At 34.3% G+C, this 14,145-nt stretch overlaps 1 protein-coding gene across 3 annotated transcripts in view; it reads right to left on the bottom strand.

The window, feature by feature from the left end:
• PTPRQ (protein tyrosine phosphatase receptor type Q) overlaps positions 1-14,145 on the bottom strand; it is a 206,806-nt gene that overhangs the window by 107,698 nt on the left and 84,963 nt on the right. For 2 of the 3 annotated variants that reach the window (XM_070599139.1, XM_070599138.1), the window contains exons 23-26: positions 13,672-13,840; positions 10,904-11,055; positions 7,374-7,515; positions 4,198-4,467 (exon numbers count right to left, since the gene is read on the bottom strand). In XM_070599139.1, the coding sequence (XP_070455240.1) occupies positions 4,198-4,467; positions 7,374-7,515; positions 10,904-11,055; positions 13,672-13,840 (733 nt within the window). Of the gene's footprint in view, positions 1-4,197; positions 4,468-7,373; positions 7,516-10,903; positions 11,056-11,416; positions 11,693-11,946; positions 12,238-13,671; positions 13,841-14,145 lie in introns of all 3 variants that reach the window. The other variant, XM_070599140.1, reaches the window with a different exon arrangement.

The raw sequence follows: 14,145 nt of genomic DNA, 5'->3' as shown, positions 1-14,145 counted from the left end.
TAAGTTTTGGGCAACTGAGGGATTTAACTTGTTTTTCTCTTGTGATTTTAAGTTACTGAACTTGAAAGAGCTTTGAATAAATCCAAACTGTAAAATTATCTTCCAGAACAAAGAATAAGTTTCTAAAACTCAATATTAAATCACCACATCGACTAAGATTTGAAAATAATATGGATAAATGAGTGTGTTTTGAACTAATTTGAAATTCTAAAATTGTCTTGCAAGCACATGAACTTGCTGTAATATTTTTATTGGTACATGTGATATATTTTGACATAAAACGCTGTTAAAAGAACCAAGCTTTGGGGCCTTCATTTCTCTTTGCCCTATTCCAACATGTCTGAGTGTGACAATGGAACCAGTTTAGACAGCAAACACTAATCTCCTCATAAATTCAATTGTCATGAGGTATGTTTAACTGTGCCCAGATATGACCGAGTTTACACTGAAAAAAACACCCAATAATCCCAGGAAGGAATGTTAAAGTCAGACACTAGGCAGTGAGAGAGTGAGCCAAATTTGATTTTACTTTATGTCAAAAATAAGTACAGAGTCAGTGACTCAGAGCTGACTATACTCTGTGACTAATCTTAGACCACCATAAATTAGAAGTTTGCAACAGCTATAAAACTGTTCATTCTGAACAATGAAGCTCCAGTTCTCATCAACAAACAATTCATGTGAACCAAGATGAAAACAAATTATTTACCTAGTAAGATTGTAATCATAAATATAATCGCATACTAGACCGGAAACAATTTTAAAGATGAAAAAATATTTAAATATTTTTGAAGCAGCAATTAATACTCATGTTTAATATGAATGACTCTCCTTAATTAAAAAAAAAAAAACTTTTACATTAACCTGCGAGAACATATCTATAATTTTGCCTGATGGAAATGCAGAAATGCTATGTTGCAATGGAGTAAAAACCCTTATGAAAAATGATGAATTACTTAAGAAAACTTACTTCTTTCTTATACAAACATTTGAGTGCCTATAATGCCCCAGGCTCTCTGCTAGGAACTGTGAGCAAAATCAAAACAAATAAGATAAGAGTCCTCACTAGCAAAGAGTTTACAGAGGAATAGGGCAGTTCTCAAATTTCGGCACTGTATTACCCACCTATCTTGTTTAAGTGAAGATTTGTGAGTCTTAATTTCCGGATTCTGATTCCATAGGTCTGGAGTAGGGCCTCAGAGGTGTACATTCTGACTCAGGGAGTCGGAAGTCCAAACTTTGAGAAACACCGGTCTTCAGCGGTAACAGAGTGCACAGTACAATACAATATGTCTAGTATCTGCCTAATTCATTGAATTAGAATCCCTTCGGTCTCCACTCATGTGATCTTTTTAATCCTGAATTCAGATCCAATTCAAATCCTTAATTAAAGGAGTTTTTTTACAAAGACCTGCACCTTAAGTTCAAGCACTCTACATCAAGGGCATATTGCTGCTTTCATTATGTGTCTCAGTTCCACCAAACGAACTTCTGCTTCACTCTTGTGACTAAGCAGTCACCTTGAGTACCAGTGAACTCAATAATAAGTCCTCAGCCTTGTTTTTAGAGTCCTGAACCTCTCATTTATTTCAGAATTATTGTCCTGTCTTTTATTCCCCAGTTTTCTAAGACTCAGATCCCATCCAGCGATCAAGACCATTTTACCTGGTGCTAGACCACCCTGATGTGGACCACCTGCCTGGATTTGAGCATATTTCCTTCTCCCAGACTCTGTATAGCAATGATCTGCTGCCCACCCACTGGGGAAACACCTGTCACCCTTTTCTAGACCTCTCTGACACTGTTTGCCTGCCCTCACTGCTACATATCACCTGCCGTCAAAGTTCCCTGGTAATCTTCTCCTGTATTTCCCCAAATCTACGGGGCATTAAAATTACCTGGAGTCATGCTTAAAAGTACAGATTCTGGGGCTTCCCCTCTTGAGGCTATGATAACAGCAGTTCTGGGCTGAAGTGAAGCAATCTGTAGTTTTAAAGCTTAGCATGTTATTGAAAATTTTAAAAAAGGAAGCAAAGCATTCTAATGGTGAAAACGTGTTGGGTATGTTTAAATAAGAGAATCTAATCAATTATTAGTCCATGGTTGTGCTTAATAAGTGTTTTCTGAGTTGAATAGATGAAGTCTTTTGTGTTGAATAAATGAAGTTTGGCTAGAGGCGTTGGCTATACAAAGAGATGTAGCTGAGGGACATAAGAATGAAAAGCTAGACAGAAGCCAGATTCTAATTAGTGATGAATTCTGGGATCCATTTTTTAGACAATGAGAATAAATCAAACATGTGGAGTATTCTTGGCTGTCTCCTACACATTGTGCCTTTCATTATCACTTCTATACTTCAGATACCCAAATCTACATGTCTTATCCATACACTTTAGATAATAAACTTCAACCACCAATGCATAAGTGCTCTAAATTCTATATTAGAGCCAATTCAATCAAAGCAAGTAGGTAGAAAAAAGAGGCTGATGGGCAGGCCAGGTTCGTGTGGATGATAAGGCTACTTAGTATATTATTATTGGAAACTGCAAGTGTCTGATATCCAACGGGAGCAGCCAAATTGGAGAAGAAGGGGTAAATTGCAGAGCCATTACAGGAATTGAATTGATAAAATCAGATTATATATAGGAGAGATGGGGAAAGAATGGCAGAAAACTGTGAAGCTTGGGGCCTAATTGATTATCAAGAACAAGCTTAGAAAAGTGAGGAAGAGAAGTATTCACATAACATAAATTTCATTTTGAATAAATTTGGGATTGATATGCCAACAGGTCCTCAGTTGAAATTTTCTAACAATTGGTGTGTGTGTGTGTGTGTGTGTGTGTGTGTGTGTGTGTGCAGGAGAGAGAGAAATAGGATAAAATGCAGGAGAAAGCATACTGATGGAGTAATGCTCTAGAGGAGACCCTGAGAGAGGATATCTGGAGAGCATAAATAACGATATGAGTAAATTATGAAGGAGAGCAAATCAGTATCATTGATGTTATCAGTAAAATGAATGATAACATCAAATATGGATGATGCGGGGGAGACGATGTTCAGAATGAGAGCAGAGTTTTCCTATGAAAAACTGATAAAGTGTAAACAAGGAATGGCTAGAAGATGTGGAGCAGCTGGGACAGTTAGAGACGGTGAATTTACACCTAAGCAGGTAGAACCATTTCTATTTTTTCTAGCAATATTCATGAGCCAGCATCTGGCAAAACAAAACAGTGAAATCCTCTCAGAGTTCGGAATCTCCTGGAAGATGAGTCACAGTGACCTGACTTGAGATGTAAGGAGAAAGAGACAGGTGTTTTAAAAGGCATCCATTCCACTGAAGTCTGAAAAGGACGAGAAGGAAAGGATGCTGAAAGCAAGGAGAAGATACACCATGTCTTGAAGTTATGTGATTTACAGCCTCAAGGATAGAAAAGTCTAGTAAAATTAGGTGATGCTGATTTCAAAACAGAAGAGGGGTTAAAAGATGTTTACAAGATAAAGGATTTAAATGGGCCAGAGGTAAACAATTATGCCAATACCCCCAGTCCCTATTACAGAGGGCCTCTAGGGAAGTGGTGTTACCAGGAAGGAATTAGGTTTTCATTTATATGAGCAGTTACAATCTGGAAGAGATAGAAGGATAAAGGAGATTATGACATAGGATTGAGCGCTGTTAGGAAGAATGAGAGTTTTCTTCTTTGTAGACTACAGCTTAGTGACCTGTATATTTTTATTCAAATAATATAAAAGACAAAGGCTGGTATAGAAGGAAATAGATGAAAGTGAGTCTGACACTCCAGCTACACAGTTCAGGGAAACATCTGGAATTCCATAAAATCAATTAAGGCAAAAGAGATAAATACCAAAAAGTTTACACATCCATTCCCTATTATAAATTATGGTAAAACATAACCCAGTAAGTTTGGAGTTTGCATAATGAGAAATAGTTATTTGTGGAAACACAATGAATCAGATTTTCTCTCTGTTTTTCTCCTTTCAATCTCCCAATTTGTAGAGAGGGGTCAACATACTACACAACTGGCACTCAGGTAACAAATGAGAAAAAAAAGGATGTGTTATTTTTTTACATGTACTTCATATCTTTATAAATGTGCTACAAATAGTATTGACAAATGTATGACATAGTCCACAAATAGTTACCTGTTTCATGTTAGTTACCTGTTTCACGTCAGTTACCTGTTTCAGGGAGTGTGCTGACATTGCATGTACATTCATCACCTTCACCAGCTGAGGTTGAAGCTGTTACTTTAAACACATATGAGGTATTGGCAAGAAGTTTCATGAAAGTATACATGTCATCTTGGGGAGAGACTTTTGTAGAATTCCCTTCAACTGTTATCATATAATGCGTAATTACTCCATTTGCCTTTTTGGGTGGATCCCACTTCACTAAAGCTGACTGCCAGCTAGTTGCCATACACTGTATATTCTGTACAACATCTGGAACTTAAGAGAGAAACAAATGCCCAAAGTTAAAATTTATAGACATGTAGTAGATTAATGGTTGAATTATGTGATTGCTAGATAAAATCATGTTTAGCAGTAGAGAGAGAATAAGAATTTAACATATCAACCTTTCAATGTGTGCTCAAAAAGTTCTTAATATAGGCTGAATCAAATGGCAGTTGGCCCATTTTTGACATTATCATGTTAATCCTTACAATACTGAACCAGTCAGAATATTTTCTGAGGCCCAAGCAGCAATCACATCCTCAAATCCTCTGTAAAAACTATGTAGCCTCAAACCCAGGCAGCGGTTGAAGCCTACTCTCTTAATCAGAAAGCAGTAGTCTTAGCAGTACTATATTATGGAAACTTTTTATTCAAAACATAGAGGCAGGAGCCTCCCTAACGTGGCAGATCTGGGTCGAACAGTACTAGGAAACACGTAACCAATTTAAGGGTTTTGCTTTTATATTTGAATGGTGTCTTTAAAAGGATTGTGAAGAACTCATCCTTCAGTACCTTTTCAAAAGTCATCAGAGGGAAGATTTAAGCCATCCCAGTTTTTTCTAGATCCTCTCTGAATGGAGTTGGAAGTAACCCAACTTCTCAAAGTTCTACTATGCCTGGTAGACCTGGTGGAAGAGCACTATCCCAGCCCACCAAAGGGACTACAGATCAGAGACTGCTCTTCCCGTGGAAATGTCTGATTATCCATGTCCCCTAATGTTAGCATGGCTTTTCTTGTTACAGCAAAAAGAGGATGGTAGAAGGAAAATTAGCATACAGCCAGTTCATGGATTACAAATAATAAACAGTGAAAGGAAATAACTTCCTGTAGTTATGCAAAACACAGCTAAAGAATACTCAAGTTTTATGCTAATGGGATGACTCATGGTGAGCTGCTAGATAGTTTCAGATGTGATTAGATGGTTGGGGCTTTGAGCCAAGTGATATCAGTTGGACCTCCCAACTTTGGGGAGGGGAGCAGAAGTTGGAGATTGAGGTCAATCACACGGCCAATGATTTATGATTTAAGCAATCATGCCTATGTAATGAAACCCTAATAAAAACTCTGGACATTAAAAAAAAAAGAATACTGAAGTAATTTTTGACTTGTTTACAGTTATCTCCTCTGGCCTAAACTTATATCTTACAAATCCTTCTTCCACTGGATGATAAAGGCATCAGAAGTAAAAGAGAATATTTACAATATGTATGGCATTTAAAATTAAAGAAGAGACCACTTCTGGGCTAATCCAGGGTTCTGGCAATTAAATATCATTAATTATTTGCTTCCTTATTTTCAAAAACTTATAACAATATAGTCACAAAATGCATTAACAAGAGACAGTTGATAATTTATTTGTTTAGTTTATAAACCTAGGTTTTATGGACATTGATTTCACTGACTCTGTGAACCTAAGCACAATTAATTAACCAGCTGATATTAAACCCTTAAAGGTGAAAATTTTATTTTATTTAACCAATCAGAGCATAGAATTTTGTGGCATATTTTTATTTTACTGATACAAATATTTATTGGTTTACAGAGCACTGTCTAAAAGATTAGCCTTGATTTTCCTTAACTCGATATGTTAAAATGTTTTTTCTGTATAGGTTTAACATTTTTATATACTATCACTCATATATGATAAGTATTTCCTACAGCCATGCCTACCCTTCACTGGAGGTCAGAAAGTTGATGTTCTAGTTCAGTTTTACCACTAATTTTCTTGGCCCTTTTCATCTAATCTGCCTGAATCATGGCTTCTTTACTTGTAATGTGGGAACAGGGGCAGCAGTAGTATTTTTTGAGCATTTACTGTGTCCAACATTCTAATAAGTGCTTCACATGGATCTTTTCAAATTTTTTCACAAAAGCTTTATGAGATGGCTACTTCTAATGTGTGTTTCCTTTCAGTTAAGGATATAGAGACTCAGAGGAGACAGGAGGCTTTGCCAAGTTTATACAACTAGTAAGTCACAGAGCTTGGGTTCAAATTCAGACACAATGACATCAGAGCATGCACTTTATCCTGTATAAATACTATTTACTTAGCCTGTTTTATAGGCATGCTATTAAAAAAAGTCTCAGGTGTTCATAAATTAATGCAAAAATGATTAATTTATTAGTGAATGGTCTCATTTCAATTTAGAGATTTGCTAAAAACAAGAGGAAGTGCATCTAGTGGTACAGAGAAGAAATAACTAGAATAGGATCTTGTGTTCATTCAATATTCATTCACAAAAAAAAAGGAGGAAGAGTTGCCTTTACACATACAGTCCGGTCGAGAGAAGAAACAGTACATTTTTAAGCCACTATTAAATAGGTCCAAACGAAAACTATTCAGTACACAACAAAGGTGAACTATGGCATGTACATGACATGCAGAAAAGTTGTTTAATTAGACCAATGGTATTGCATAGTCTTCATGGTCCCCTCCACATATTACAAATGGACTATGGGAAAGTACAGGCTTCCCCAGTGACTAGTAGTCTTCAAATGTCACAACTCATCTTCTTTAAAAAATCATAGACATTGTTTCATGAAAATATCAGTCAACCTGTTAAAAGTGACTACTGGTTCATTTCTCCCTCTTTTTCCAAGCTGTCTCAGATGGTACTATGGATTAGGTAATTTTCACAGATATCTAGAAGCCTACTTTGTTCCTAAACTAGTCTTTTATTTCAACTTCCCCGGTTCGAAAGGAAAAATTGTGTGTATGTAAACATATAGAGATTTGATTGAAGATAACAAGACCCAGCCCAGCCTTAAAGCATTAAAATTTGACTTCCTTTTGAATGAACTATTAAATAATGATATTTTATCACATAAAGGGAGAAAGGGAAGGGAAAAGTGTTAAACACAAAATGAAACATTTTTAGATCAAAAAACTGTGTCTAACCTGATTCTTGGGTTGTGAATTTTACTACATTACTAAACTGATTGCCATTCCCGACTTTCGTAAAGGCACATATGCTGACAGAATAGGTGCTGACTGGTTCGAGCCCAACAAGTTTGGCTTCAGTTTGAAAAGCTGAAATGTTCTGAAAAGCAGAAAAAAATTCTTAGTCACAATGCATCATCAAAAATTTGTCTGTAACTGGAAGAAATATTTTATTACATCAAAGTTATGCCTTCTATGTTTAACCTGTGACTTAATAAGCACAGGCATTTTTAATGAAAACAAATACTAAACATGATTTGCTGCCACAGAGTGTGCTCAGCTGATGATATAAGGATGAACTGGGCACCCTCTCAACCTTGAAGAATCTCTTAATTGCCATTTTTTTAAAAGCTAGAGCATTTTGGTCTTTTTTTGGCCTCCCAGATTCTTACTTGGAATTACATACTGATTACTTCCTTTAAATTTGCTAAAATTAAAGTCCCCAGTTTAAATCCAACTTTTAGATGGTCAGCAATACTTGATTTTTCTTGAATTCATCTGAATTCATGTTTAAATACCCAGTAACATATAGAATGTTATTTATATGTAAATTAGTTTATTCATCAACCTCTGTATGCTAGGCACTGGGAATATAGCAGTGAATCAAATAAAATCTCTGCTCCTATGAAACTTAAATTATGAGTTTTCCCAGACAACTCTTAAATTTCTAATTTAACCTAGTCTCTCAGGAAAATGAGAAAAAGAACAAAACAATTATCACAGTTGCCCAAGAAAAGATATGCTTTCTTATAGAAAATTTTACCATTAAGTATAAAGTCTTCATTCAAAGGTAATTGTCCAACCAAGACAGCAGTTAAGATTAATCAGTTATCTTTATAGAAAGAGAAGACAATCTCCTATGTGGTACAATGTTGAGAATATTGCATTATATCTGACCCCAAATATAAACCTCTTTGATTTATTTATTAAACCTTTCAGTAGTAGAAATTTAGAAAGAATACTAACTCTCAGGGCGCTTACAGGTAGAATTGCATTTTACATTAATCTCTTGCAAGTTATTGACATACTTTAGGGACCCACTGTTACACTAATTCCTTTCCTTCTTTCACACTTACTGTTTACAAAGCATGTTGTTAGATAACCAGGAAATTACAAAGATATGTAAGACACAGTCCTTGTCATCAAGGAATTTTCATATTAATTAGAGAAATCCATAAACAACTGCTCACTGAGAAGAAATTAAACACAAAGCAGATAAATTTTGATTTTGGTGAGAAAGGGCTAGTACCCAGAGAAATGACGGAACTCAACAGATTATGATGAAAAGTGTCAGAGTAGCTTATTGGATAGTGAACAGATTTATGCAAGAGTAAGGTGTAAGAGGGAGACATGAATGAGGAATATTTCCCAACATATTTACAAAAATGTTTTACTAAATAAATCATTTCTTTCAAAATGTGTAATTGACCTGAGATACCAGCAGACGTGGATCTGAATGATCTCCGTGTGGACCACACTGGATTGACTGGGGTGGCAGGAACATTGCCAGCGGTTCTGGAATTATCCTGCCTGCACAAACCCACATATAACTTGAAAGGATACAAAGAAACATATAATAGAAACTGATAGTTGGGACATAGAGGTAGATGAAAACATGGAAAGGAAAATAGGATAACACACTGAGAGAAAGCTAAACAGAGGGAGGAAAGTAAACTAGATTTAAGAAAGGAAAAAGATGGCATGAGGATACATTTAAAGGAATTTGAAAGAAAATAAGACTATCAAAATTGATGAAAGAGAAAACAGATATAAAATGGAGTAACCAAAAGTAGTAGATTTTAAAGAAAAACTACTCCCTCCACTCCAAAAATAAATTATTTAATACTTTATGGTGTAAAGATATTTTTTTCTACAACTGGAATTTTAATGGTAGCATTTCTATTTCGAAAATAGAATGTCTAAAAATCTTAGAATATAACATTGTCATACTCAGGTAAAGGTGTATCCTCATTTCATGCTTAGCCCTATTACAATGCTGGCTGGATTTTGTTGTTCTTTTCTTTAACTATGTATAACAACAACAACAACAATATCTACCACAGTTATCATATGTCAAGGATTGTTCTAAATGCTTTACATAGATTTCACTTTAGAATCCTCACTTTTTAATGTGTGCATCCTTATAACTCCTATTTTGCACTTGAAGAAACTGAGTTACAAGAAGCTAAGCAACCGCCCTAGCACAGCACCGTGGGTCTCAGAGAAAGTTCTAACCTGGGTAACTTGATGCCAGAGCCCTTGACTGACCACTATGCTAACGGTGTGGATGTTGATCACTGTTCTAAGGAGAACAGATCACACATCCACACCCACTCTCCAATACACAGACAGGATTATCCTAAGAATGTGATTACACGAAGAAAATTATTCCTTTTTCCCTTTGGATATCTATTTCCCAGTGACCCACACAGACAAAGCAAATAAAAAATTGGAAAATGTTAAGATTATTCCTGGGACAGATATTAGAGGGCTAGAGATTTAGTGTCATTAATGTAATTTCACACTTCTGGGAAACAGAGTCTGCATTTACTGAGTAATATAATTCAAATTCTACTGAGCCTATCAGATTTTAAAGTAATATCTTGATTTCCAGAAAGAAAGTCACTGTTCCTTATGATATAACCTTAATCACTGCTTTTAATTTTTACTGTTCACTTTGTAAGCTACACATGTTATAAAAATGATTTACCATCAGTAATAAATTGTAATGCATATAATATTGGAGACAATGTTTACTGCAGATTTTTTGCACTCTTCTTGCTGTAACTAAATAAGAACATTCCATAACGTACTCCATTTTCCTTTGGAAAAAAAATAAGAGCATCTTCTTAAATAAATGTCAGTTAACTATAACATATTTTGGCAATTAAATGCTAGAAATCGCACATGTTTATTTGAGACCTTTTGTTATATCAGTTCTTTGGATATTTTTCATTAGTTCTGGAACCTAAAAATGGAGGAGGGGAAGGGTGTTTAGCATTACAACTAATTAGCATTGAAAGGAAAAGAATAATATATCTTAAAAGACCAATTGGTGTGGGAGAATATCCTATCAGAGATCATCAGTATAAACATTTTTCTGAAAAGGTTAAAAACATTCACTTGGTACTTCTAACAACAAACAGAAATCTATTATATTTAAGGTAATAACAAGTTTTAAACAGCCTGAAAAAATTTACTATATACTTTCCAAAATTAACAAAACAGAGCAATTATTTCCTAACTGGTAGATATCTAGAAGTTACAAATTCTAACTAATTCACCCTACGAATTATTCAGTTTCCATATCCGACAAATGTTTTCTGCCTTTTCCACAAGCATCTTTAAATTGTAGGAAACAAACAAGATATTCTTAAAAGATAGCCCTTGTTTAATTTAAAGCAATCCATTTTCCCCCTGTATGTCAAAAGATTTTACTTCAATTTCTGAATTTTTGAAATAAACATATACTGTTATAATCAACCTACCTTATAAAATACAGTGTCAGTTTCATGTTCATGAATTTTAAAACTGTATAGTTTAACAATACCGCCTGGAACAGGACTTGGACTCCATTTCAGCCACACAAAGTCTGAAGTGTAGTTGATTAAAGTCAAATTTTGAGGAGGTGCTAAAGGCACTGCAGGAAGACACATTATAAAACTTACATTCATAACATTTTAGCGTAAAAATATCATCGTGACTCTAGCTTCTCGAAGGCAAGAGTTAAGAAAGATTTATAAAGTGATCGTGTTTTAATTTCAGAAATAAATGGCATAAGTTATTTTGTTTTTGTACTTGGAACTCAGTACTTCCAAATCAGCTTTAAATAGACACTTTGTTTTGAAGCTCAAGCTAAAAAAAGAACGTTCAGCAAAGTAGATGGATAATTGTAAACCGGTCACTTAGTAGACAATCAATAATTTTCCATGCTGTTCCTTAAAAAGAGAGAGCAAGTGCTTCAACAGAAATCATTTGAAGAAATATGGATTCTGGCTTACCTGACTCATCTGTGTAAAAGAAAAGAATACTGGAAGGACCGAGTCCTTTTATAGTTCTTGCAGCAGCAAAAAAACTATATAATGTAAATGGTGAAAGCTCTTCCAATGTTATAGAGTTATCAGAAGTAACAAAAGAGTAATTCTCATTTGGTCCTTGTAAAGTTAAATCATAACTTATTATTGCACCATTTGGTTTTAGTGGGGGATCCCATGATAAGAGAACTGAGGTAGAGGAAAGGTTTTTAAAAGTGTTGATTATTGGTGAAGTTTCTGGGACTATAAAAGAAAAAAAGAATATTAAATGAAACAAAAGTGAATTAGCATTAAAAAGAAGAGGCTTTAATAATAATGGGATTTAATTTTATTAGCAGATAATTATTTTAAGAAATTTAGAGCTTATTGTGTTTATTGAAAGTCTAAGAACAACCAGAATCTATATAATGATAAGATTAATGTTTTCTATCAGAAAGCAATATAAATAAGAGATCACCAACAATCTGCTTAATAGGCAATAAAAGGGTCCAGCCTACCATCCTCTTCAGTTTTGATGTGTAGCTGGGCAGTATAGGTATCAGAGAATCCTTTTTCTGTTGATGGAGTGATTTTTAATATATAATCAGTGTATTTTTCCAGATTATCAAAATACATGCTTCTCTCATACGTAACTAGAGGTGGTCTCACATGGCGAGGAGTCTGCTGTAAGCTCAGAGAAACATAGTAGAAGACTAGACCATTCGGTTGAGCCGGTGGGCCCCAGCTTACGTTTATTGCAGTTGATGAAATGGACTCGTAAGTCAAGTTTCCAACAAGCCCTTCAGGTACTATGACAGGCAATGTGCAAAATATAAAAATTATCAGTCACACTAAATAAAATTTAAGTAAATTCACAAACTGGAGGGTAACTGTTGAAATGGCATCTATTACATCATTGGCTCTCATATTATTTTAATGCAGATGTGGTAAACATCATCTATTACAAAATATCTTCTGAATAATTATATTAAAAATTACTCAAAATAAACCCTGTCATCTTTACTATGTGTGAGGATTGTTTTATGTAATATTCTCTTGGCTTTTCTTTCATATAATATGAATATTATGATGTGTATACATAAAGAAATGTGTATGTATACACAGATATTTAAATATTTTGATAATGTATAATATCTAAAAATTATTTTTAGTTACTTTCTTCTAAAGCTTATCTTTATTGTACATATGAGGTCATCTAGGATCTCTCACCTGGAATAGTGCACAATAAGTGTGTATTATTCATGATGCTATAATAATAACTAATAAAACATTGTAGGTTGGTGAAAATCTTGAGAGAAATCTGTATTTAAAGAATGCCTGAAATGATATTGACCGCATATTGCACTAAAGCATTTTTGCTAAAGAATCTCCAAAGACATATCTCCACATATTTTATCCTGTCTTATTCTGTTGATTGACGTGTAAACTATTTAAATGATTGTTCCAACAACAAGGAAAGCATGCATTCATTCCTCATAGTTATAGTGTCTGTTGATTTATAGTCCTCAGATAATGAACATGGAATTCTGCTAGTAGCAGAAGTTTAGGTCAATATCATTTCTCAATAACAGACTAGTCTTTAAAAAACAAAAGGACAATGGAAACAACTACAAGAAGAAACAGGCAATGATCCATATAACATTATGTTCTCGAAGCTGAAACCTAAAAACGTTGAGAACTTCAATTATTATGATTTTCTGAATATTCAGCACAAACAGGATTCTGCAGAAGCCACACACAAGAAACTCCTCAAGTTGAAAAAAAAAAAGATATTCTGGGTTTATTAGTCACAAACATAACAAGAACAAAGATGCTGCAAAGAGTCCTATGTAGATTCAAAGACTAAAAAGGAAGCAAGTTGCTCGAGGAAAAAAAATGTAGTTCCTAAAGCAAATGGATAAGTACGTTAAGTATTGGAAAATCCGTCCATGTATGCAGCAGCATTTTTCATGACTGTAAGCGGATGACTGTGACATCCTTTGAAGCAATAAAAGTGACAGAATTTTCATGAATGGATGATAACAGTTTTCATGAATAGAAAAGGCCGTTATTACTGTAATAGTTTTACAGCTATATTAAATGCATTTTCAAACTTCTATAATGACTAGTTAAATGTGCCTAAGTAAAATATAGATTTTACTACCAAAACATACAAATTGAAACAATTATACAGTTTTAAAATAATCCTCTTAAAAATTAACAAATGCTTTTTGTTTACATACTGTCTTGATCTGTGTATACTTGAACTGTGTCACTGCTTTTATTCCCATTTCCAACTGAAGTGCTTGCTGTTACCCAAAATGCATAGTAGCTGAATATTGCCAGTTTATCTATTATTGCAGATACAGTCATATTGTCAAAGTCATTGGTTACTTCATGGAGTGTAAAATTCTGAAAAATAAACATATTGTTGTAATTGTTCAGAATATAGTTTTAGTATACATAAACATTTCAAAGTAATTATTATCCATGAATTGGTTTTCTTATTATTTTAATATGTTAATTTTTGAGGAAAATCAACATAGAACATTTTTATTGTAATAATTAAACTGGAAATATGTTTATACTAAAAGAGGAATAGGTGATGGCAAAATCAACATGCAGAGCTGCGAAGAGGAGAAACACCAAGCTTAGTGATGAAGAACAACTGACGATCAACTGAAGATGCTACAGCTGGGCTGATCAGTGCCAGTTTT

Source organism: Equus przewalskii, chromosome 29 (genome assembly GCF_037783145.1).
Source record: "Equus przewalskii isolate Varuska chromosome 29, EquPr2, whole genome shotgun sequence".
In the NCBI taxonomy this organism is placed as follows: domain Eukaryota; kingdom Metazoa; phylum Chordata; class Mammalia; order Perissodactyla; family Equidae; genus Equus; species Equus przewalskii.
Note: the sequence above shows the minus strand (reverse complement) of the source record. Positions and strands in the feature narration are given on the sequence as shown.